The 27,083-nt window shown below is 38.5% G+C and overlaps 2 protein-coding genes across 7 annotated transcripts in view; both read left to right on the top strand.

The window, feature by feature from the left end:
* The window catches only part of LOC118430303 (forkhead-associated domain-containing protein 1-like), a 33,179-nt gene extending 14,669 nt beyond the window's left edge, over positions 1–18,510 (top strand). For 2 of the 5 annotated variants that reach the window (XM_035841049.1, XM_035841051.1), the window contains exons 17-31: positions 465–702; positions 3,577–3,588; positions 3,955–4,051; positions 4,487–4,593; positions 12,132–12,291; positions 12,840–12,972; positions 13,895–14,033; positions 14,753–14,864; positions 15,227–15,344; positions 15,543–15,763; positions 16,118–16,283; positions 16,706–16,786; positions 17,068–17,139; positions 17,416–17,484; positions 17,830–18,510. In XM_035841049.1, coding sequence (XP_035696942.1) covers positions 465–702; positions 3,577–3,588; positions 3,955–4,051; positions 4,487–4,593; positions 12,132–12,291; positions 12,840–12,972; positions 13,895–14,033; positions 14,753–14,864; positions 15,227–15,344; positions 15,543–15,763; positions 16,118–16,283; positions 16,706–16,786; positions 17,068–17,139; positions 17,416–17,484; positions 17,830–17,856 — 1,752 coding nt within the window. In that variant the 3' untranslated portion in view covers positions 17,857–18,510. The remainder of the gene's footprint in view (positions 1–464; positions 703–3,576; positions 3,589–3,954; positions 4,052–4,486; positions 4,594–12,131; positions 12,292–12,839; positions 12,973–13,894; positions 14,034–14,752; positions 14,865–15,226; positions 15,345–15,542; positions 15,764–16,117; positions 16,284–16,705; positions 16,787–17,067; positions 17,140–17,415; positions 17,485–17,829) is intronic. The other 3 variants (XM_035841052.1, XM_035841053.1, XM_035841050.1) reach the window with 2 other exon arrangements.
* A 2,019-nt stretch (positions 18,511–20,529) lies between these two features.
* Positions 20,530–27,083, top strand: part of LOC118430384 (EF-hand domain-containing protein D2-like) — a 33,022-nt gene continuing 26,468 nt past the window's right edge. Inside the window, exons 1-2 of one of the 2 annotated variants that reach the window (XM_035841239.1) lie at positions 20,530–20,639; positions 20,753–21,071. In XM_035841239.1, coding sequence (XP_035697132.1) covers positions 20,911–21,071 — 161 coding nt within the window. In that variant the 5' untranslated portion in view covers positions 20,530–20,639; positions 20,753–20,910. Of the gene's footprint in view, positions 21,072–27,083 lie in introns of both variants that reach the window. The other variant, XM_035841238.1, reaches the window with a different exon arrangement.

The raw sequence follows: 27,083 nt of genomic DNA, 5'->3' as shown, positions 1-27,083 counted from the left end.
CATTTTACATGTGTATGCATTCTCCTTTGTGTATCACATCTTCTAATTTCCCAGTTAATAGACAAAATTATTCAATTTTGGCAAAGTCATATATTTGTCACAGTTTCAGCTGATCAGGTTGTACCAAATGCAAGTAGGTCATGATCTATTTTGTAAACAGTCACGTACATTAACAAACAAACAGATACAGTAGGTCTCTGTGAGCATATTCTGTGGTTGTTAAAACTTAAATGGCGAAAATTTTGGGTACAGCTCTGGCTTTGTTGAATCAAATTTTTGAAAACTGAACTGAACTGATATTTAGTATACATGGTCAGACAAGAATTGTTAAACAAAATGTTTCTTCCAGAGTTTTGCTGGGCTTGTGCAGTGCTCCGAACCAACTACCGTGGCATTTGTCAGTTGAAGAAAACAACTGTTTTCTTTTTGGTCATTTATTTCTAACATCCCTTCCCTTCCTGTAGGCCAAGTTGAGGCAGGAGATAGAAGACCTGGAGCAGAGGAACAAGCTGGAACAGAGGACTCTCCGGGAGGACTTGGAGGACAGGAGGCGTGGTCTGTCCCAGGAGACCGACACGCTCAGGGAGCAGGTCAAGCAACACGCCCTGACGATCGTTGCTATGGAGGAGCGTCTCCTGGCAACATCCAAACAGCTGAAGGAGGCGGAGGGACAGAAGGTCGACCTGCAGAGGAAACTGGAAGGTAAGAGGACTGTTATTGTTGCCATGGTAACAGACATGCTAGAGTTGAAAATGACTGATGGCAGAGTAACATTTGTTTTCACTCAGGGAGAGAAATTGTACTGTTTCTTGTGAAAACGGCATGAAAGGATACAGAGCATGATCCAGAAATGAACTTATTTACTGGATGCTGGAAGCTTTGTTACCTGTAGATATTAACTTAACCGAATGTATCTTTTGTTTATGTTGTAGCATTGTGTATATTACTAAAATGCCTCAGCTGCCTAGTGAAGTAGCAAAAAGTGACTGCATCTTGATAAGCATCTTAGTCTAATGTCAATGCAGCATGTGCATAACTAAAATGCCTGGCTGCTAAAGCATGGATCTTGCCTTTAAAAGTGACTTTTCTGTCTGAAAAATAGTTAAGAAATATGTTGGAAAATCATAGTTTTTGTTGCTCCAATTTTCTTTCAAGAAAATTGTCCTTACATTCCTATGTCGTCTTACTTGTTCAATATAATACTGTATGTTCGTAGTGCAGCATGTGCTTCTCTCTCCCAACATCAAGAACTGCATCGACACTACTGTCATCCTTTAGGCATGGTGTTAACATTACAGATGAACAATTGCAAGTGATCTAGTGCTTTTGCACATTGCATGTCCGGCTTTGTCTTCCTCAGTTATTGTTTCTGCAAGTGGTCTGTAGCAAGGGTCATGGCTTCATATATGCCCAGTGATTGTAAAAGATAGTAGAGAGAATTACAATTTTGTTGTTTTGGATTTTTCCTTGTTGGAAACCAAGGTGGTGCGCCTAAGGTTCGGCCCAAACAAAAAACGATATCAAAACCAGGTAAGACAACTTGTTACACAATCAATGACATGCAAAGAGATGTTTTTGCATGAAGCTGGACATGCATGAAGCTGAAGGAAGCTTACAGAAAGCTTTTTCGGAAGTTACACTAGTCTTGTTTTCTTGGCTAGATGCGTCAAACAATTGGCAAAGTCATTGAATTGCATGAACATGTCAAGTGACTTGCTATAGAAAACTTGATATTACTGTGTAAAGTATCTTAGACTTAAGATTCTTGGACATAGAAAAACCCTGTCATTGATGAAATCTATGGAATGGCATAACATATATTATGTATGTTGATAAGCTTTTCAAGTTATGGATGTCAAGGGTATCAGAGTAGCTCTGATATTTTTCGCTTTACTTTCAAGATGGGGAGCTGTAGTGTGGATATTGTGACTCATGTCCAGACATGCAGTCACAACAAGTCTCACCTGTCATGTACACCTGCCCCCTCCCTCCTCTATTATTTCCACCCGGCTCGACGTGTGTTGACCAAATACCGGCGACACCATACACTACGCATGGACGCTCATGGCTCAACGTTACCATTATGGCATCTGCTATACCGTACTTTGTTTTTCTTTGGGAAGCTACACCTGTTTGTCTATGAATAGCAGAAGTGTGAATGAAGGTTTTCATTTACAAATTCGTTTTTAGAATCATATGCCATGAAGGTGTCGCGTTTCAACGAAGAGATATTGTGTGTCCCAATCCAATTGTGGTGCTAGTTGTGTAGAGGGCTCAGCCATTGCAGTAGGGGGGTGTACCATTCAAAGCAGACGAGGGTCATGAAGTGGAGCTGGAGCATTGGGTTTCAGGAGGCCAGTGGGGGGCTGAGAGGTGAATGAAATTGACACAAACGTTATAGACTGGGGAGGTTAAAAAAACTACCTGTTAATCCAGAGTTAGCTGCAAGTGTCACATTATCGTTTTGTACGCGTGCGCTTTGCCCTTAGCCAGGGGAATGACTACTTGAGTCACATCCATCTCCAAAAAGTAAGAAAGTCTCAATTATTTACAGTTGTATAACACATCAGAAAAATCATAGAAAAAGGATTAACGTTTATTTTTGTTTGGATGGTTTTGACATAGAATAACAAACAATGCATTATTAGGGAAAAGTAACGAAAAGAGGGCTGAAGCTGCCAGAGTGGTACATTCCAAACTACCTTGGTCAGCTAACAAACTTATCGTGTCTCGAACCTTGACAACGATGTGCCTACTGTTTGGCTATGGGGCGTCGGTGCCCGTTAGCACGTACAACTCTTTACAGTCAAAGTGCCAGGCCCTACTTTATTAATGTGAAATTTGTTGAGGGCTTAAGGTGCCACTTCTTTGTGTACCATGGACATGAGTGAAGGTAATTGCTTTCTGTGTTTGCCTTTCGGGGTTTGCCTAGTGACACAGGAAGGCAATTGACTGAACCCTACATGTTGTACAATGGTCTCGTAGTCGTCACTGTAGGCAGGTTCTTTGCATAGTTATCCCTTAATGCGTCTTGCCAGGTCACATTAATAGTGCGTTGGTGGGTGATTACCTTGTTTTTCATACCTTATAGCAGAGTAATGGCAGTACACTGACCTTGTTCACCAACTGTTTGGGGAACTGCTCTGCTGGGCAGATTGGGATATTTCTCCAAGATTTCCATCTTGTAATTTTGTCAAGGAAACTTTTTCATTCGTACAATAAGATTAGTTTTTGTATTTTTTGACAAAGAGAATTGGTTTTGGGGTCTTCTCTTTGTAGGGGATTTGTTTTGTGTGTGTGCTTTTCAAATGAACCACCATCTCAGCGCTGCATGGAGTGTCCTTGAGAGCTTGAAGTGTTGTTTTGAGACCTGATTTCTCATTCAGAGCAGACCTACATCATGTAGGTCTGCGCTGTACTGTTGTCATAGAGTAGTGTACTGTTGTTTGGTATTTCACTGTAACTGTAACTGTAATGGGTTAGCATTTGTATACTGCACAGGTTTGCAATAATCTTTGCCAAACTAGATTGCTAATGATGATTTCTTTCCTGTTTTGCCTCCATGGATGATTGCAGCAAAACTGCTAGGTAGTAAACTTTCCTCATTGCAAATCTTAAAATGCAATTCTCTGTATACTCTGTCAATTCTTACAGATTGTGTATAAGTTTTTTTCTTATTTGGTACCTGATTTTAGTTAACATTGTTCTTAATAGAATCGTGCATTGATTAGTAACATTCATTTTATCTTCGGAATATTTGTTGATAGACAAAAGTAGTTGTGTAGCACTTACATGTGTGTGTGTACTTAAGATAACAAGTTAACATGACACAGCCGAGTGCCATGTCTACAAGTAGCCCAATACTAGTGATTTGCATAGTAGTGATCTGAGAAAAGGTCATACTTTTACAAAGTATTAGGTTTTAGACTTAAGCATGTTTTTTCATGTTTTCAGAGGCTCAACAGAAACCAAAGGTGCCACCAAAGCCGGTTAACATCCCTCCCTCCCAACACGACATATTTGCCTTGGAGCAGCTGGTTGCCTTGTTACGGTGAGTGTCTGTGATCAACAAGTTCAGCCAGTGTGGGTGGCACGCTTACATCATAGTACATGTAATATGTGCTGTACTTGGGGATTTTTGCTTAGAGAGGCAACTCTTAATTGTTATTGTACATGTAACTGTTACCGTACACTACTGAAAGTCACTAAGTTTCAAATGATGCTTTCTTTCTTTTCTTTTGTTAGTTGGTGTTCATGAACTTGACCTGTATTGTGATGAATCTCTCTGTAGTGTGTGTTAGGTGTGTTTTTGTAATGTCAGTATTCTCTATATGTTACATTTACTGATTTAGTATTCAAGTTAGAATTTTCCTTCTAGTGCAATGTCAGGATGACTTGATGCATGTTCAGAATGTCCAAATGGTAGTTATCATCAGGTTTTTGTAACATTTGACAATGTTTTCATGATTTCTCATTTGTGTTCCAGACGAGAGGTGGCTGATTGTAAACAGCAGATCAAGGTGAAAGAAGACGTGATTGAGGGGCTGAGGAAGGACCTGGCTGGGGCCCAGGCCAGACTCACGGACATGGCTGGTAAGTAATGGTCGCTAGCAGGGTTGTAGTCAGCTGGAGACGGAAAAAAAATTTGCCCACTCAGTCCTCTGTGAGCAAAATTTAACCCTAAAAATGTAGGAAATAGCATTTCAGAAGGTCTAGATCTCAAAATTTTCCTTGGGAGCATGCCCCCGGACCCCCCTAGGAACGCTGTGCCAAAGCCATCCAAAATCTGGGGGACGGATAACGATTTCTGGCTGGCTACAACCCTGGTTGCTAGTTTCATCAAGGAGTAGCGAGAAGAGGTGAATTTTGCAAGGGGGGAAGGGACTCTGAGGAAAAAGAGGAAGTGAGGAAGGGTAACAGAGGAAATGTGGGAACAGAATAGAAAAAGAAGGAATACCGGTCAGGGAAGTAAAGGGATGAATGGACAAAGACAGGAAGAAAACATGAGATTAGCAGAGGGCAGATTATGCTGAGAGGAAATTTGACTAAGGCAAGGTTAGGAAAGCAAAGTTTTGTGTTGGGCTTACCTATTAACTTTTTTTTATAAATAGAGCAGCAACATTCTGTGCCACTCTGAGGTATCAAAAGATTAAGAGATTAACGGCACCACTACAGTTGTATAGTGGTTCTGTTTTTGTGTCAATATAGAACATTTTCTATTGACCAGAAGTACCTTCCATTAGTGAAGTGATCGGTCGAAGGACTTTGATTATAGGGCCTGCTTTGTGCCCTGTCAGATAAGATTAGATTATTGTCCAGAGAAACCTTTGTGTCCTTTGTGGCCTTCTATTGTATCTCTAATTGGAAAAATCGGTAAGTGGCGCTTACGGTAGAAGCCAGGTATTCAACGTCTCTCCGTATGTTGTTCCAAAGAATGAGTTTTTGATGTGATTTATCGCATCCAAAGGAGAACTTTTGAGTTGAAGTGTTGCAGAGACAGTTTGTACAACTTCGAAGAAGATTTTTGGGGAGACGGGACCAGTTTCTCCAGGATTTTGGATCACAGACCTGCATAGGTGGGAGGGCGGAGAGTGCGTCCTTTGTTCTTGTGCAGACAACGCACGCCGGTGTGTGCAATTAACGTATCCAGGACCACTACACCGAAGAAACGAAATCTCTCCAACAAACCGGTAAAATCCACTTATTTAACGAAATTGTGAACTATATAGAACCAAGAAAGGGCTGTACTGTGTATTTTGCACTTAGAGACAAGTTTGAGAGAGATAATTAGATTAGTTCAACCTCCTGAGCGCCACCATGCCACCAAAGAGAAACACAAACACTAACGCGGTCATGGACGAGGAAGTACCCGTTAGTGTAGCTTTTATGAAAGAGATGCTGGAACAACAAAAAATCTACTACAAAGATCTCCTGGACCAACAGGAAAAAATTTTCCGCTCATTTGTACAAATAATAACAGATTCAACCAATCAAAGGATGGATAATCTCGTCAGAGAGATGCAGGATTTAAAAAACAGTCTGAACTTCTCACAAGGAGAGCTCGGTGACATGAAAACGGTAAGTGGAAAGAACGTGGACAAAATAAAACAGTTGGAACAAGACATCCTGACCTACAACAACGAAGTGACTGAGATTGTAAACAAAGTGGACTACATCGAGAACCAGTCACGAAGGAACAATCTTATCTTCGATGGGATCAAAGACGACAAGAAGGAGACATGGGAACAATCTGAAGTCAAGGTTAAAGAAGTACTGAAGACCAAGTTGCGTCTGAACACCGACGCAATAGAAATCGAACGGGCTCATCGTAATGGCAGACCAGGAGATCGACCACGCCCCATTGTGGTGAAGTTCTCACGCTTCAAGGACAAACAGAGCATATTAAGACACGCAAAACTGCTGAAAGGTACATCGATCTACATTAATGAAGACTACTCGGAAAGGATCAGACAAAAGAGGAAAGACTTACTACCAGCACTACGGGCAGCCAGAGAACGAGGTCAAGTGGCTCACATACGGTATGATAAACTGGTGATCTCTGATCGCGGGACTGCCAACAACTAGGACTGTACGGTATTAGTTTTTACTATCCATATCAAGTCATGCTCTTGGTAATGCTTAGATATTTTTTTTTGTTATAACTCTTTTAACATGTCTTCATCAAACTCTCTAACGTCCAAATTAACGTTTATCTCCTTAAATGTTAGAGGTTTAAATAACAAACTGAAACGACAAAAAATATTTAGATGGATACATAACCAGAAAACAGACATAGCCTTTTTACAGGAATCTTTCTCGGCTAAAGAAAATGAAAAACTTTGGGCTAATGAATGGGGCGGGAAAATAGTTTTTAGCCATGGCACAGCTCACGGGAAAGGAGTAATGATGCTCTTTAACCCTGAAGCAGATATAGACTTAGAACAGACACTTCTTGATCAAGACGGTAGATACATAATGGTAAATGGTAGAGTAAACGATAATGACGTAAGTTTAATTAACCTTTATTCACCAAACAAAAGGACAGAACAAGTGAAATTCTTCAAAGAAATTCACAAGCTAGCTCAGGAAAACGCTAGTGGGACAGTTATCATTGGCGGTGACTGTAATATTTCCCTAACAGAATTAGACAAGACAGGAGGAAGACCCATTGACGACAAAAATTATGCAATCAAAGAAATGCAATGCCTATTAAAGTCTTTTAATCTGGCTGATGTATGGCGGGAAAAAAACCCCAATACTAGACAATACACTTGGCAAAATGAAAATATAAAATGTAGGCTAGATTACTGGTTTGCACCTTACAATTTAGTAAACTTAAGTGAATGTAGCATTAAGGTAGCGCCCGTCCCTGACCACAGGGCGGTAATAATGACAGTCAAGTCGCCTAGATATCAAAAGAGAGGGCCAGGATTTTGGCGTTTAAACAACTCTTTGTTAGAGGATCAAACTTTTGATAAAGAAATGACAGATCTACTCACTAATATCAAGGACAAACTAAAAGATATCCAACAGCCTGGTATACAATGGGAGATGATTAAAATGGAAATAAGATCACTTAGTATTCAATACTCTAAAAATAAAGCGCGCAGTCGCAAAAATGAGGAGAAAGAATTAGAAGAACAATTAAACTCCTTGATGAGGGAGACAGATGAATTTGATGATCCTGAAAAACAAAAATTCATCTGTGAAACAAAAGAAAGGTTAGAAAGTATACAAACTCACAAAACTAAAGGTGCTATCATTAGAAGTAGATGCAATTGGAATGAACAAGGAGAGAAGAGTACAAAATACTTCTTCAACCTGGAAAAAAGAAACTACAAAGAAAAGACTATCTCGTCGTTGACTTTGGAAGACGGATCAATAACAACAGACCCTAAAACAATTTTATTGGAAGAAGCTGAGTACTATAAAAAACTATATACCTCTTCTTACCCAGACATGAAGGAATCAACTTATTTTTTAGACAATGATGACGTTAAAAAGTTAAACACTGAACAAAAGACCAGTTGTGATGGTGAAATGAAAGAGGTAGAACTGAGAAAAGCTTTACAAGCTATGTCAAAAAATAAAAACAAGTCACCAGGATGTGACGGTATCACCATAGAATTTTATATTAAGTATTGGAATTTACTAAAAGATTACCTTCTTAATACAATTAATGATGCGTACCACAATAACTTACTACCCATCTCACTAAGACGTGGAGTAATAAGGCTAATTCCCAAGAAAGGGTTAGACACAAGTAATCTAGACAATTGGCGACCGATAAGTCTATTAAATGTAGATTATAAAATTGTCAGTAAAGCACTTACACTACGAATTGAACGTTTACTCCCTTTCCTAATACACGAAGACCAAACAGGGTTTGTCAAACAGAGATATATAGGGACAAACATTAGGCGTATCTATGACAGCATAGATTATTACGATAAAAAGAAGAAACCGGGATTGTTGATTGTTCTGGACGTTAAAAAAGCTTATGATAGTATCGAACACTCCTTCATACTTAAAGTACTAAGAACTGTAAACTTTGGACACAACATGATCAAATGGGTTAAATTGCTATACACTGATATAACAAGCTGTGTGCTTAATAATGGCTATATATCTCCATGGTTTAGTGTTCATAGAGGTGTAAGGCAGGGGGATCCACTGTCATCTAGCTTGTTTATAATCTGTATTGAAATGTTAGCTTCAGCAGTTAGAGCAGATATAAACATAAAAGGTTTACAAGTGTACGGTAGAATGCAAAAACTCTCAATGTACGCAGACGACATGACATCACTACTACTAGATATACCCTCTGCACTGAAACTGTTAGAAACGTTGAACCTCTTTAAGGATTGTAGTGGTCTTGATCTAAATTATGGAAAAACTGAAGCTATGTGGATAGGCTCAAACAAAGATAGACAAGATAAGCCACTCCCTATCCGTTGGCCTGACGGTCCCATTAAAGCACTGGGCGCGCACTTTGGCCATGACAGACATAGATGCTATAAGGAAGACCTTGATAAGAATTATACAAAAATGGTACAAGCGTGCAGCATATGGAAACAACGAAACTTGACCTTGATTGGTCGGATATTGATTGTGAAAACCATCGGCATCTCTAAGTTGATCTATATTTGTTCAGTCATGCATGTCCCTCCCCAATTTGTAAAACAAGTAAACGAATACATATTCAAGTATATCTGGCGAGAGAAACCTCCAAAAGTAAAAATGAAAACTCTGATTAGCAAAAAATGTCAAGGTGGACTTAAAATGATCGATTTTAATATAATGAACAAGGCCTTAAAAGCCATATGGATTAAAAGATTTGTAATGGACCCATCAAAAGAAAAAGAGCACTTGTTTGCAAGATGGGGAGGTTTCTTGATTTTCCGATGCAATTACGCTACTTCTCAGTTAGATCTTAACGACATGCCCCTATTTTACAAAGATGTTTTAGTTGCATGGGAAGAAGTGATAGGATACGAACCCAAAACACACAGACAAATATGTTCGCAAGTTTTGTGGAACAATAGATTTATTTTAGTAAAGAATGCACCGATATTTTACAAAATCTGGATAGATGCCGGAATTATCTATCTGAATGATTTGTTGTACGAGGATGGATCTTTTCTTACAAACAAAGACCTACACAATTTATATGGTTTGACCATGGATTCAAGACAAATATTGAATTACAATTCTATAAAAGCGGCAATACCAAAAAATTGGAAAGATAATATAAAAAACAATGGAAAAAAGTGCGCCTCTAAAACTATCATTGAATACACGGAGAGAATCCATCCCCTCACAACAACATGTAAGCAGATATACGATACCCTTATAGAAAAACAAGTTGTACCACCCACTAGAGAAAACGAAATCATACGAAAAATTGGCAAAGACAACATCGAGAAAGTTTATACTACCGCCTTTATTGTCACTAAAGAAACCAATTTACAATATTTTCAGTACAAGATAATTCACCATTTCCTACCTACAAACAGCTGGTTAAAAAAAACAAATCTAGTAAAAACCGACCGATGCAATAACTGTAAGGAAAAACATACCATAGTACATTTATTTGTGTACTGCAAAGAGGTTAAAATTTTTTGGAAGCAATTCTGTCTTTGGTGGAGGAGCTACGAAAACCAAGATATAGTGCTGGATGAAAATTTGATTGTGTATGGTGTATGCTGTCATCGTACTGCCAGTGCCACACTTATATATTATATTCTCTTGGCGAAATACTGTATATACCTATGTTATGTGAAAAACATGAAACCAAACTTTGCGCATTTTAAGAACAGGGTAAATAATAGTATAGAAATAGCCTTGTAAGGTGATACAGTCTGATCACAACTACTTTTATGTATTATAATGTTATCTGATTGTTATGTGAATGTATTGTTATGTAAATGTTAATAAAGTTTGAAAAAAAAAAAAATTTAAAAAAAAAAAAAAAAATCTCTAATTGGAAATTTGAGTTGGCAAGTTGGAAGCATAGGAGAGATGTCAGGTGGTCTAAAGCTTAAGTTTGCAGTCTGGTACTATGCTGGTAATTTTATTATCTGACAAACGTCTTCATTGACGTTGCTTTTTAGTTATGTTAGTGTATGACTAATGTACTACACAAAACGGGGGCCGCCCTAAGACGGTCCCCGTCATAAGACGGTACGGATTTTTTGCTGATCTTATTATCCATAAGTACACCGTGTTTGTTGCCACTGACTATGCTGATTACAAAGGTAAATAAACCAAGTCCATGCACACAGCTTTAATTTGCATTCCAAGTATACTTTAACATATTTACTTCATGTTTTTTTAAGAGCAGAATTCTAACAGTAATGTTGACAGTGCTGAATCATTGCGGTCACCGGCCTCTGCGTATTGGCGGCTCGTGTCGCTAACTATACGAACTCATCCAAGCAGTCATACAACTGCCATGATACACATAAATAAAGCTCCATAAAACACTATGAATATGGGTCTTCAAATGTTTGTTGAGTAGAAAAGCAACCAAAAGGAAGCGACATAAACATTGCCACCATTGTACTCCCAAGGGAGTGTGGCCGTGAAGGTGGCAAACTAGAGAACGCTCCAAAGATTTATTTGACTGTAACAAATGATTCGTGCTGTCTATGAAAATAAGACTTGACAGAGAGATGTAGATGATATTTTCATATAATCAGACGGAGTTTTGTTGATGTTGGCGGTGTCGTTTTTTCGTAATGTTTTTTTAGTCGGGCATTCACAATCAGTGCATTCAGCCCATTGCCCGTAAAACATCAGCTGGATTGTTCTAGGTACAGCCTTCCTCATGTGAGACAAGAAGTACATACAGTCACGATTTTACTGTCAAAAGAAAGCTAAAATATCATACTATTAATTTTTTTCTGTGTACTGAAATTTACCACTTACTTCTGAAGAGAACGCAGCGCGAAAGGTTCATGAACCACATGAATGCATTTCTTATTCAAGTATGTTGTTCAAATGTATGAGTAAAAAATTCAGTCATCAAAATTTGACTACTCTCAGGCAACTAGCGATGGAGCGCCATGAGTTTGAGCGCAAGAAAAAGCGTACCGTGTTGGGGCACCTCCCGTTATGTTGTTAAATGCCTGTCAGGCATATTTTCTGTAGCATGATTGATGAAGGCACCTTGTCATGTCTTAAAATGAAGTGTTAATAATTGTGTTTATTGTCATGTAAATTGTCACAAGCCCCTAGGGACATAAATGCCCTCCAGTTTTGTGTAGATTGTATTTCTTAGAAGGTACACGGTATTATAGTTTGTCTTATCCAGTGAATGGGTATGTCCACCTATGTTCCACTGTATTTTGTGTCTTGACTTAAGCATATTTGACTTGTGAAACATTTCCTTACAAAAATCGGTTATAAGATATTTCCCTGTACATTAATTTTAATCGAAAAGTGGCTAGAACCAGATAACACTTAGTCTTGTTTGATACAAATCATTAGGCATTTCTGCTGGTTTCTGGAAGATCACTCATCACCTTAGAAACTATCTCAGAGTCACAGAGCATTTACCGTAAACACTGTAGTTTTTCTAAAGGAGTTTGTGTCATATTCTAAGACTTCTTGCTGGTTCCTTCCTGCAGGTGAGCTGAGTGAGCACCAGAAGCAGGAGCTGGAGCGGAACAGGAACCTGGTGAGAGACCAGGAGCTGGACCTGGCCAAACTCCGCCAGCAGCTGGCCAAGATGTCTCAGCTGGTCGACAAGCAGAGTGGTGAACTGCAGAAGGCTAACGAGGAGATCAGGTACTTAGTACACAACGTTTGGTTAATTAGTTAACTGCTGGGTTATACCTGCTTTCTACTAGAGGCTGCAATAGCTGATCAATCGTTGATAAAAAAATTGACAGATTTATTTATCTAAATAAATGGTCCCTCCTCAAGCACACGACCTCCATTTGTTGTCCTATTTGAGTGAGGACCTTAACTGAAGCTAGGTCATTTGCAGCAGAGTAAATTGAAGAATGTCGTGTTTTAAAAGTCCCTTTCCTAAAGTCGGAAGATCGATAGCATACCAGCAAATTTGAACCCAGGACCTCTCAGTTTTCTGCGCCATATACCAAGGAGCTCCTTGCATATACCCTGCATTTATGCCATACAAATCTTTATTACAAGTAAAAGTAAGTTCTTTTAGAAAAAGCTTTATAAATTACAGCCAAAGTACCTGTTTGTTAAAGTAATATTCCTAAGATTGATAAAGTTATATCTAAGCAACTTTCGGGCATATTTTTGGTTTGCAAGGATTACAAAACATATCATTTATGTGTTTTCTATCTCTGATTCCCTTTCCATAGAAACCAGAAGCAGGCAGTCAGCAGTAAGAGTGCATTAGCCTTGTCCAAGGAGGAGGAGCTTGACAGGCTGAGGACAGAGCTGCAAGCCAAGATAGACTCAATGGACAGACAGATATCTAACCAGGAGGAGGAGGTAAAATTACGTACTTCTTTATTTGCTCTTCTTATACCATCATCTGTCCTTTCTACTTGTCTTCTTCTTCTTCTTTGGCTGGGCTTTTTCTCCAGTATATGTAGTTTATTGCCATTTCTTTTTACTTCAAGATTTTTCTTCAAATTTTTTTCCCTTTTTCTTCAGCCCAGTATCTACATTATATTTCCTTCCAGGTGATTTCCCTTCTTCTCATATCCTTGCCAGTTGGCAGTCATCAATGGGTAGATTTTTGGTCTGATTAGATACTCAATGTTCACAAAGCACATCAAACAAGTTTATCAGCCAGATAAAATGTGTCTGTATGCACATATAAGCATGGAAAGCTCCATATATGTCTACAATACATTGTCTGCTTGACACTTTTTATTATGATGTCTTTTCACATTTAAATATATTTTTAACTACACTGCAGTTGAAAATTATGGCAATAGTGACACAGCAGAAAATAACACAGAAAAGATTCTGCAGCTTTTTGAAATGGCATAAAACTGTCCACAAAATGTTATTATATATAATAATCTTAGAGTAGTATCCAATGATACTTACCCATCCTGGTATGTTCCTAGCAAAAGCAACGTACGGCTGAAGAAGAGGTATGGATGGTACATGAAAATGCACACTTTGACCATAGAAACAACCTCTGAGTCACCTTGTAATATTTGATCACAAAGTACTTTTTAAAACTGAATGTTTTGAATTTTTATGCAGAGTTTAGTATGTTTTTGAACTACATAAGTGCTACTTGAAGTGACCTGATCCTTCCGTTGGAAACTTTTTAGTGTATACTCACCTTAGATATGGAGCCTTTTTGTCTGGTCATTTCTAACGAATTTTCCAGTCACGATGTTGAAATAAAAAGAAAAAAATCTCTATTAAATCAAAATTGTTTCTCCATCTCCAGGGTAAGATAGCCAATGAGCTGCAGGCGTTGGGAGCGCAGTGTCGTGGAGAGCGGCATGAACAAGTCATCGGCAGGCAGCGAGAGGCTCTGTCAGAGCTGCGTGCCAGGATCAAGGCTCTGGAACAAGTCAGACCACCAAGTATGTGCACCAAAACATTTCTCTTGTTCAATGTAGTGATCTCTGATATTTCTGAAACCTACCAAAAATCAAGATTGTGTAGTTAGGTAGTTTGTAATCCCTTACCCTTATAACAAGTAGTTGAAAGAATGTTTTTAGTAAATGGACAATAATTTTAACTTATTTTCAATTAGAAGTTTACATAAATAATTTGATGATTTTATAACCGATGTATAATGTCTTCTTCTGGTCTATATGTCTTTTGTTAAGAATGATTTTGGTTATGTTAATGTGTCATCCAAGTGCTAGCCTCTATCCCATTGTTCTAATTTGTCCTTCATTGGTCCAAAATGTGCTCCCAAATATGGCAAGTTCTGGATGATCCAGGTTTGTGTTGAATGTTGTAGCAGAGCTGAAGATGTTTTGTGTAACTGTTGTGGTAGCTGCTGCAGTACTAATTGTTGTTACTAGATGGCACTGCTACCTGTTGATGCATCTATGGCTGTAGTTTCTGTGTAGATGAGTCGTCTCTTGCTGATGCACGACATTAGAAGTAGACAAGCAATGATTGGCTATAATTGATGTCTGAATAAATCTGTTTTGTGAGGATGCATTTTTCTTCCTTGTGCCAGAAATTCCAGTTGCATGAGGATTTATCCCTCATCATGTCTTTCTTTTCTTTCTTTCTGAATGAGTTTTGTATATGATGAGAGTTCTTACCTTGTCCTGTTGTCTCCCAGTCCCCACACATGAACAGGCCCTACAGCAGGTGGTGTTATTGAAGAAGGAGCTGGCAGAGATGCGAGCCAAGCAGGCCATGGCAGAGGACCAGCACTTCAACAGCACCACCAGGTAACTAGCTCGTCAAGTCACTAACGTGAACAGTTTGCTATTATCAGATAAGTAGCAGTTGTTATATTTGCACAACCTTAGGCAAATGTTTAGCAGTTTGACAGCACTGCCAAGTTACATGTATCTAGATAACTGACTTTAACGGTTCACGCTACTTGGTTTCTTCTATTGACAGCTACCAACCACGTCAAACTTTATAGAAGAACAAAATGTCTCATGCAAACAAAAGGGAACTGTATTAAACAGTAATCAAATGTGTTTTGTGCTGTGTGTCCATCATTTACCAGAAATTATCATTGTAGTTGTTTGTACAGTTGCTCGTATTTTTGATGTTCTGAACTCTGTTGTTTCCGTGACATCAGGTTAGAGGGTGAGGTGCAGGGGGTACGCGGCATGGCATCAGTCGCCTCGTCAGAAGCTGCAGTGGAAAGGAGCGCCAGGATCGAGATGGAAGAAGCCATGGACATGAGCGAGAGAACTGTGAGTTTCCTTTTCAACAGCCATGAGAGACAGTTGTACTTAAACTTTAAAGTGCATTTTTTTTGGGTGTTCCCTTCCAGATTTCTTGACTTGATCATAAGTGAAAAAACCCTTTTTTTTCAAAATTGTTCTTATGGTGTTGAGTTACAACATTTCACCACATTATGACTTATGTCAACTATTCCATTGTCATCTCAGTATCTGGAGCTTGCCAAGAGAATGGCAAACGAGCTGGAGCTAAACGAGTTGGACGGTCTGAAGTCGATGGCTCACCTCCCGCGTGACGAGCGGGACAGACTGGCGAAGGCGCGACAGAAGGCGATCGAGCTGCTGGCCAGCAGGATACGTGTTCTTCACCAGAGGATAGAACGGAAGGACGAACTACTGAACGGATACGAGAAGGATATGTCAAAACTGAGGTATATAGTCCTTTTATCTGTCTGAACTTAAGATTGGATTGTAAAAGGATTAGATTGCAATGTTTATCTCCAAAATTTGCAGTTAGTTTTAGACGCAGTCAGTTTAATGAAAATAGGAGACCGAAAGTCGAGGATATCTGCTAGGTAAAACCACATGAAAACTAAAATTGGAAATGCTGGTCAACATTTCTAAATGCAAGCCTGCATTTCACATTTTTCTGGCTTTTTGAATATGCAGTTTGTCAGGTACAAGAATATGAAACCTTTTGTAGAAAAAATTAAGAAATAGTATATGACAGTTATTGATTACATTGATAAACTTTTGTTTGATCTTATATATCGTTACTTTTACAGACAAGCCGAGGGGTTTGCCCAGCAGAGGGCGGCTGAGGCTGCCAGCTTCATGCGAGAGGCGCAGGAGAAATCTGACGAGACTCGTTACCTCAGGGAGTCGCTCCAACGCACACGGGAGCAGCTAGACTCAGAGAAACGCCTCAACACTGCAATCAAACAGAGAAAGGTTTGTTCTGCAATGTTTTGTATGTTTTGTGATACATTTTACGTAATACAGTCAAAACTGACCAAGACCACTCAGGGAACCGCTTAAATCTCGTCTATGTGGTGAGGTAGACACTATTGGCAGGATTCTTTTTGTTTATATCAATGGGAAAAATTATCCAAGGGAACATCATTAAGTGGTCACATTGGCCTGGTGGTCCTTATGTAAAGGTGGTTACATTTACAAGTTTGACTGCAATACCTGAGTAGTGATTGTTGTGGCAGCTTGTTGTGGCAGCTCAGTTTTGAAAAAAATCCAATAGTTAGTACTGTCAGATGATTGTATGTTTGTTGTTTTTCATAAAGTTATGAATCATTTTATCATGGATGGTTTCAGAATGTCAGAATATACATATAACTGTTTTCCTTTACTTTTTTCTTCAGACGTTCCATCTTGAGGAGCATGCTGTCCAGTCCCAAGGCTGGCCCAAACACAGGTGTCCACCTGAAGACATACATGGACGGGTGAGAAACTTCTTTCCACTCTGTGCTCAATGCACTCATATTATTAGATACCATGTTGAGCAGTCAAGTCCAACTTGACGTATGTTTTCCCCAACTCCTGAAGATGTCAATATCCCACAGTACCCACACATTTCTGAACGAAATATCACTACAAATCATACATGAAATGGCAGTGCTGATATAGACTTAAAATGCTGTACAGTTCATGTGTCTTCTACTCTGTATATGATTTGCCTTAACTGTTTTAACTTACCATACTTCTTTTCAACATTTTTATACAGGCTGATGCTAAGTTAAAAAGCCAAAAGGACAAGCTGAGGAGAAAGAACTATGAAATAGAGACTTTGAAATCGGTGAGTAGTATGAACACCTTGATTTTCTCTAGGACTGGACACAACTATTAAGATTATTAGATCATATTCTGTAATTTTCTTGCTTGAGCTGTAGATGTGTTACTTTTGCCACTTTTGTGTACTAGAAAATGTTGCATGTGGGTTTTTAGAAGCATACTCATTTTCATCGTCCTCATAGTCGTCAACTACATTGACCGAAGAATGTGCTTTTTGTGCAGTAACAAAAATCTAACGATAATGATAATAAGATAAATTGAGTGTCCTTTTTTTCAACAGCAACTTGACAGCAAAGAGCAACAACTATGTGATACCACAACTAGGCTGGCTAACATAGAATCTAGTTTGGTAAGTATGTAATTTTCATTCTTTAGAAATAGCAAATACATGATTTTACACCTGAGTTCAACATTGACAACTTAGATTAACACAAAGCCATATCCATATTTTGAACGACATTGGCAGCTATCTAAATGTTAAGATTATCATTGTGTGTTTTACAAAAAAAATTGAAACTCGAAATACCCTGTTACCTTTGGTGGACTATCAATGGGATGTTGATGAACTAGATTTTCACATCAAATTTAGCAATTGTGAAACCCCTCCTTGCTATATGCTTTGTGCGTTCTATCTAAAGTAAAACACTAAGCCATTGACTGCCAAGTGTTTGATGTACTTTTTTTTCTTCCATAGGGCCTTGACAACAGAGAACTTGAGTAGCAAGAAGATGGAGAAGATGCTACCGTAGAGAGTGACTACTAGAATTACAAACACATCACAGCAAAATAGATTTTGTGTAGAAAACATTGTAAAAGCACTGATGATACTTTGTTTAGAATTTTTGAATTGTGCTTTTATAGAAGAATAGTAATGCTCAGGTACTTGAAAAGTGAATGGTGTGGAAAATTACTATTGTGTCAAGAAAAATTCTGTATTTTTCAGTTTGTAAATATGATAGATATCTCTATTTTCACTGCTGTACTTTTAGAAGAACACCATGCATGAGTGTTGAGACTTCTTTCTGTCTATGTACAAGATTAATGTAATGAAGCTCTGCTGTAAATACTTGTGAATATTTTTTACAAATCTGGTTGAGATTAGAAATTTGGTGACGCATGCTGTCGTAATACAATTTTAACTTTTCAGAATAAATAGACAGCATATAATCTTTTAAAAATTCAATCAATTTCTTAATCATGTCCATCAACAATGTATGTCATGTTTTGTAATCATCATGGTGAATAGGTGAATAGTTTAATGTTTGTCACAACTTGCAGAGTAGAATATGTCATAAATGGCTGCAATATTGAATAGAGGTGCTAGAGGTCGCTTTTGTCGTAAAACACCAGCCCTAAACTTGACTGATACAAAATTTGCTCAAATTAATGGTCTAGAAACCTGAAAAGTTATTGATTTCTTAGGCCACACCAATTTAATTTCTTGGTTCACGGATTTTTTCATAAAAAATATGGAGCGAGAGGGCGAAATAAAAATAAAAATTGTAAAATGGTTGGGGTAAAGGTAACGACTAATCCAAAACATAAAGAAAAAAAGTTTTCAGCTTGAAAAAAGTACAAAAACACTATTATTGTACAGTAACAGCACCTGTACCCACACTTTAAGGAGCTTATAATATAAAGGCCAATTTGCTACACCAGAAAGTAGGTGAATGGCTTCATTAATGGTGAAAATTTGCTGAGTGGTAATTTTTATTTTTATTTTTTTTCCCAAAAAATAGGAGCGAGCGAATCCGTGAACCAAGAAATTAAATTGGTGTGGCCTTATAGATAGTTTAGTTTAAATGATGATACAGGTTGAACAAGAATCATGAGATTTTTAGTGGACATCGTTGAAGGTCATATCTAATAGTTGTCATTCTGCATACGTAATGACGACTGTATCATTAATAGTTATTGACCCTGTATTCTCTGGAGACCCAAGGAAGTGACGCTCGACATGCTTGACAACATAGTCTAACATCGATCCGCAAATGTCTGTCACGAGGGCTAAATTATGATACATTTCAGAAAACCTCACGCATGAGTCCGAATCAATAATGGCCAGGTGCCATGATTTTGTAATGGTCTGTGTATGCTTGTACATATTTTATGAATATCCTTATGGTTTTGTATGAGATGAAATTTGATTCACTGTTTAAGCAATAACTCATTATGTTGTATAGAAATGGATGTGACAGCCCCATTTGATGGGTCTGTTTCATCGAGAATGATTGACAGATCTGTTGGCCGATAATAGGTCACAGAGAGCAGTGTGAAATGCATGCTTATTGTGCTTACAACATAGTACATAACGTTACCTATATTTCAGCAGCAAAAATAAAGTCTTCATTCTTTGAAACGATTGTCCTTAATTTTCCAATGACGAATTGCATTGATAAAGTTGCAATTACAAACAAGAGAGCATCTCTTTTTTTGTTTCATTGGAGATCACAGATGATTTAGGAAAAGTGTGTTACATTAATAAGAAGAACAAGACAAAAGTACCCTACATTTGGTGCAAGACTACTCATCCCCATACTCATATATTGATTGACAGCAAAACTGGATGATGACGGTCATTGACCCTTACTTATCTTGATCCACAAGGCCATATGCCTCCAAGTGGCCCCAAACATTTCCTTCCTTAGCCGTTTTTCTTTGGTCACTGGGGACTTAAAATCTAAGTGTTAATTTAAGTGACCTTCAACAAGATAACATCTGTAAAACCAGTCAAAACAAGATCGACTTCCAGTGAAACAGTTTGGGGGATTAAGACATGGTGTAAGGCAACGATAAATTGCAGGTGTTTCGGACGAAAAAAGGGTCAGGACTTACGGCAAAACTTTATCATCAAGAAGTATTACAGCAGAACGTCATTCTATCCTTTAGAAAGTCATTGGTAACACACGTTAACGTTTGATATAAAATAAAGGTTGACAAGTTAAACACGAAGACTGTAGCGGTTCTACTTTCCGTTACAGTTGTGTTTACATTTTTTGCTGTCAACACGCCTAACGTTACGTTACACACGAGGAGGAAAACTTCCGTATTGGCGAGCTGGCCAGAGAAAGGCGCCAGTCCGTCCCAAATACTAGTATTACATCACTTTCAAAAGAAAAAGAGGGGAGTTCCGCTAACTACCGCTGTAGTCAAAACCAGCAAACGTTGCTCTAACGACAATACCACCAGGAATAGAAACCTGATAGGTATAATCTATGAAGAGAAGTTGAAAAGAATATCTTTACATTGTTTCCATGTCTGTCTGGTACACGAATATTAAACTGAATGTGAAATGTTGTTACCTTACAACATCTGCTTGAAGATCGTCACTCCCCAGGAGAACAAACGTTCAGTCCCTTTCGCGGGTCTTACCTCCCCCATGCCCAAATATGGATGACGTTGTGCATTTCAAATTCGCAGCCTCCCATTCATACCAATCACACCGAAGTGCAGCTGAGCTTCGAACCCAGAACCTTTGCAGCCCTGACCGCAGGAAGAGTCACTGTCATATCTTAGAGCTGTTTTTGTAATCTCATTTTTTTGGAAATCATCCAAATCTTAAAACACTATCCCGGTAGGCCACAAAGAATCTGAGTTGTTGATACTCTTTATTGCAGGAAGAAGATAGAAAGACAGGTTTGTGTGCGGCCGGAAGGGTTGGTAGATCGTTCGCCACCAAACACTTCCTGCTTTATTTTCCGCGCTTGACTAGGAACGGATTTTTGACTTTTTCGTTTTCGTGAAAACATCAGACGAAGGCTCAGGATACCACAAAATGTCTGCAGACAACGAGCTGACTGCGAAGCTCCAGAGGAGGCTCAACATCAACGAGGGAGACGAGGAGCCCTCCCCCCACTCTAACGTCTTCAACCCGTACACCGAGTTCAAGGAGTTCTCAAGGAAGCAGATCAAGGACTACGAAAAGATGTTTAAGACGTAAGTATGGATTGCTAGATCTTGAGACGTACACTTATCTCGTGTTATCAGAGCTTCTGTTTGTCTGTAAATATACTCATCTCCGGTGTTTGCCAACAGAGAAAGTTTTTTGGTTACAGTAACCAAGGATTGCCCCCCCCCCCCTCTTTTCTGCCGTTCTTATAATGTTGTTCAGTCTTTCTTTTGAATATATACTTACCACCAAAGGTAGTCTTTATATGCTACAAAGAGTCAATTACTTCATTGTTGTTTTGATCGTCTTGCTAATAATTAAAGGCTTCCAAGATCAACCAGACCAGTGCGGGCTATTCCATTTTTGGGGTAGGAGATTTTTTACCACCCCTACCAGAAATTTTGGTCTTTGCCATATTTTCATCATTCTTGTAATGCAATATCAAAATTGACTTTTGCCCAATTCCAGTGTCATAAGGAGTTAACATTATTGTGTCACAATATGTTGCTCGCTGGCAGTTATTATGCATTTGTTGACATTTTTTAACGTAGGTCATGCGGCCGTTAACGGGTATTAACTGTAAAATTATTGATTCTTTGCCAAGTGCATTTCATGTGACAACTAGGCACCTGTTAGGGTGACAGAGAAGTTTATATGCATGTGTTATATGTAGTGTTACTCATATAAAAAATATGCTCAATGATAAAAATACTGAATAAATATTAGAATGATTATGTAACGTTACATGTGTATAACCCTACAAAAAGTTCACAAATGGTCGAGTACGTACTTTAAAGTTACAATGTTATAATGAAATCTCAGGAATTGAATTTAGAGAATCTTACCTGTTGTCTCACTGACTTTAATTTTATTTAGTTTTTAAAATGTCCACTGGTTATCCTTAAACTAAAGCTTATCCCCATGCTGAACGCTTCCTCTGCATGGATTATATCACTAACACTAGGTATGACCTAAAGAAACCTTCCACCCCTTGGCACTTAACTGAGCATACACAGATGACGTTTCCTGTAACCTGTGTATGCTTTGTGCCTACCATTTAACACAAAATGGGCGTTTTTCTTGTGGCAGTTGTTCATCTAAGTTGTTACAGGCAGCGCCATGTGTGTGATATATGTAATAGACCAGTATAGAAACCCCACAGGAAAAAACAGTGTGGTCATGTAGCATGACTCATGGTTTGTACAGTTGTGTCTAGTTGCTCCTGTCTCCCTTACCACAGGGAAACATAATTTCTATCCTGTGAAGTAATGTCTCTCCAGGGGGAATGCTTTGGTGCTGCACCATTTGTGACTAATCCAACCATCTGATGGCAGTTTGTCACTGTGCTTAATGTACGTTTTATGTCCATACATGTGCACACCAAGAACAGGATCTTTGGTCTGGACTTTACAAACAACATTCAAGAACGAATGGAGTATCCAGATGGGATATCAACATTTCAAACTAGAGAGACCTTCCAGTTCCTTGTTGCTGACTAGTCCATGATATACATTTTGTATCAACCTTGTGTAAACTTAGTAGGCAGGCATGTATTTTTAATTGCGTTGTTGAAGAGGTCCATTGATGTATCCCTGGGGTACACAACTCATAATTGAGTAGTAAGCTGACTGGATTGTGGCAGGTGGGGAACCACAAAAATCTCCAGGGAGTTGGAGGTAAAATGTACACTGCAATGTTGTAATGTCCTACTCCTAGGGGTATGTTCATACTCCCGAATCCCACAGCAATGTTATAATGTCTTTGGGGTATTTCAAACTCCTAAATCCCGCAGCTATGTTACATTGTCCTAGGAGTATGTTCATAGCCTGGCAACCATACAGTCAGGAGCTTTCCCCTTTGCAGTGCTTGGAGTCTTGCCTACCTGCCCAGTTAATTAGCCTGCATTGGGGAATTTTTACGTGGTCGGTTTTAATTTACTTGTTGCGGGCTGGCTGCTGTCTCTGTGGTGATAGTATTGTTGCATGCCCACCCACCAGTTTACTTGCACATGTCAGGGAATTTTTACAGGTTTCATTTGAATTACTTCACTCACAAGGCTAGCTATAGCATAACTGAAAAGCTAGGAGATTAGATTGTCAGAAACAGGCCTATACTTACATGTAGTGTGTACATGTAGAAGACTGCATCAGGTAAGATACCTTACTGACGCATGTACCTACACAATTTGTTCCCTTTGCAAAAACAAGGTAATCTGAAATCCAATGGGACCATATTATCCTTTAATACTAGTCTCCAGTCCAGAAATAGCAAGGATACATGTCTATTGAGTTTGTGTACATATTAGAGAGCCGTTATTGTGGTAGACTTCATGTTCAAAGTCTATTCAGTACAATATGCGATATTGGGAGCAAACTGCCTTTCATAATTCAAATTCCTGTGTTTGAATTGGAATCTTGGCAGAATTCCCACGAATTTCAGTGTTTATAAGAATAATGATTTAGCGAGACGGAAATGTTCAAAGATGTATTTTCTTGCATGACATATTATTTCCTCAAATATTCAATAGCCTGGCATTCTTTGAGTTAATTACAGGAGTCTTCAATGAAAAGAAATTCAGTTCAGGAACATTTTCTTGTGGTGTCTCCAATGTAAAGTGATTTAGCTTGAAAAAGAAGACTCCTTTGACCTCTTAATTGGCCTTTTCTGAAAGTCTCTGAGGTAGAAAATTTCTCCAGGGCCCAACATAATTAGATTACTTATCAAAGCAATCTAAAAAGGTCAGATGCCATATCCATGCATGATGAACATACAAGTGAATCTTGCTTGGCAATGGGCGTGAAGATATGGTAGTGTTTGTAAGCATCCTATTTCAAAAACAGGTAGTACAACCAGTTTCACAGGTGTTATTTATAAAACATAAGAACTTGTTCAGGTGTGGTCCATTGAAATAACTCCGATGCATTTGTGTTGAAAGGCAGCAAAAAAAAAAAAACAACAACAATGAAACTTACTCTGAAAAATCACCTTAAACATGCTATTCTCATATCCTTTCCACTTTCTGACAATGTTATATGACCCATCATCTGCCCTTGGACAAGAAAATGATTTATCTCTTTCGGCACCATCTATATTTAGTAAACAGAAATAGCAGGTACATCACATGCAAACGTGACCATTTGGTAAAAATACATATACATGTATCCAGCTTTCTGCTTCACCACTCTTTTGAGAGAAGTGCTACAAAATTGAAATTTATCAGTATCAATTTATATATCAATTGAAATACTTCATTTACTTTTTGCAGTGGTTTTATTTCTTGATAGGAAGAAAAGAAAGTTTTTGCAGTGTTTAATGTGAAATAATTCTGAAGTAGTCATAGAAGTAGACATTCGTGGTGTCAGAATCACCCCAGAGAGATCCCCTTTAAATTTAAAACCACGAAAAGAAAACCAAAGTGAAAACTTCAAGGTTTACAGTAGATACCTTGTGTCTGCTTGTTGTTCACATCTTTTTATAGTAAATACTTAGATAAAGAGAGAATGTTTATCTAACTGCTTCACCCTCTGCCAGGGTGGTTTTACCCAATGTCTAGCTGATTATCAGAAAATCATTTCAGGACCTCTTAGCTTTCTTGATATGCAGAAATGGTCCAAATTTTTCCTTTGGTATTGTGTGAATTTTTTATCTTGATTATGTCCAGACATGATAAACAATTCAGAAGTCCCCTAATGGATTATTGATATTGATATGGTCCAACAGGAAGAAAAATAACTTGGTGACCTTGCAGCCTCATGGTGTAAAGTGCAAAGTACAAATAAAATCTTCCTGTTGATATCAACTTATCACATTAAAATTTGCTTGTCATTGCTTTTGAATAGATTTGCAACTTTTGCACACTAACCAAGAGGGAACATTAATTTATTCAGATATATTTCTACCCTCTTGCAACATTCTTTTCCATAAAGCAAAATTTGGAATTTTGTTGGAAAGAGGCATTTTTTCAAAGAAGGAGTGAAACTTTCTTAATTTCAGGGGAGAACATGCTAACAAGACAATTGTTTTGTCACAAACTTCTGAAACTTTTTCTTAGAACCAATCCCACCAGGAAATAATTAGGGTCACTAAGGGTCACAGCACTCCTGAGACTGACCTGGGTCACAGGACAGTGGCTACTGGATTGTTTGTTGTCTCAGGGAGGGAAAAGGGAGGAGCCAGCTGACTGTAAATAAACTGTCAATAGACTGCCTCAAGTTTATTTAGATCAGTTGTTTTGGGCTTACTAAGGCAGTCAATCCTCTTGCCTTTCCCAATACTCACATGTATGTCTAGGTTTCACATGTTTTCAGTTCATGAAGATGTCATCAGCTGTAGCCTCAAATTATTGCGTTTAAAAGTTGAAATTGAATTAAATTTTGCCGAAAACTTTTATTGATAATGTTTTCGACATTATTTACTGTTATACCCAGTTCTTTTGAATTGTGGTGTTTGCCCATCTTTCTTAGTTTCTATGAATCTTATTTAGTACAGTGTAATATATGTAAGGTTACTCACTACATGTACATGTATGTTTGAATGGTGAAAAAGCAGCTTTTAATACAACCTTGGACAAATTAGAGCGGTCATGGCTTTGGAATTTGGCACAGTTTGTCAGAACTTTATGTGCCAGTGTGATTGGAGCCAGCTAGAAGGACAAGAATTCCATTCATGGTGACACAGATTCTTAGCAACAGGGGCAGCATTCTTCCCATAGTGGCACTTATGAAAGACAACAACAGCAAAATGCCATGGTGTAACAAAATATGGAAGCCACTGCCATAAGTGGTATATACATGACAGGAGCAGTGAAATTTCACTATACTATGGCAGTATTGAGTGGGTCTCACATGTCGGTACTTATCAAAACAGTATTCTCCAACTCCAAGCAGAGGTTTTGTTTGAGGGGATACAGAATGTTGTAGTGGCCAGGGATAAGGCTTACAGCTGCATCAGTTCTTGTAAGGTCCAATCCCAGCCACTACTTATACTATATGCCCCCTACCAAAACCTCTGCTTTGAGAAATCAAAACAGGACCATAAACAGTCAGTGCCAAAAATGAAGAATATGAAATTTACCATCTGAAATGTCCTTAATAGTCCATTTTCATGTTTTTATGTATTTATTCTATTTATTTTCCTTCATTGCAACTATTCTCAGGATATATCTACAGTACCTACAGAAACTCCCTCTAACTTTCACTCCTTTGAAAGTCTTATCCGAGTAGAAAACCTCTTTCACAGTTTCTGCTAGTCTTTCCTTTTCTGAAGAGGTCTTGAACCAAGCAATACGACCAGATTAAGTGGGATTTGTTTTCACTGATCTGTGGATGTTTGGAGCAAGTAAGTTGTTTTCTAAAGGCCTAGATTGTGACAACAGTAGTAAAATGTACCAGCTCCCTCCAGTAACTCTTCTCAGTAATGTCAGATGGTTTATGGGGGAGTATGTGTCATACCTTATACTACTTTCCACCTGTGCATAGAGGCTGTTAGTGTTGCATCTTAGATTCCTCCACTGATCCTTGATGCAAATGTGTGTCATGCTGTCGGGAAATTAGACAACTAAAGGCAAAATAGTCAAAACAGTACTTCAAGAGAGTGGGCAAATGTTTTTGATGTCTAGAAGGGATGTGTAAATATTCACTAGAGTTCCTAATGCACTAGACACTATATTTACCCAGCAGATGTGAACTATAGTTGTGCCAAGCATGTTTCCTTGCAAAAAGATCTGCTTTTCCTCAGGGAGCGTGCACAATTTCCCTTTAAGAAAAACAGACCCATGTTTTCATCATGCCTGCCAGAACTACTTGGGAAGGATGCCCTGATTGAGAGGTAAGCACACCCCAGGTTGGAATTTGACCTGGCCGTGGTACTGCTTGTGAAAGCCATGCTGAACTTTAAACCAGTTCCCTTTAGCCGCCTACCATCAGGCATTACAAGAACTTTGGAGTATGAACTTAGGCATGACCCCAGGGTTAATGGAGTCAATGGCTGGATCATGTAAAATGCCCACCAGTCTGTAATTACCAGTGGTGGGGGTGTAGAGGGAAGACAGCTCCAATTGT

The sequence above is a fragment of the Branchiostoma floridae genome, chromosome 14 (assembly GCF_000003815.2).
Source record: "Branchiostoma floridae strain S238N-H82 chromosome 14, Bfl_VNyyK, whole genome shotgun sequence".
NCBI classification, from domain to species: Eukaryota; Metazoa; Chordata; class Leptocardii; order Amphioxiformes; family Branchiostomatidae; genus Branchiostoma; species Branchiostoma floridae.
Note: the sequence above shows the minus strand (reverse complement) of the source record. Positions and strands in the feature narration are given on the sequence as shown.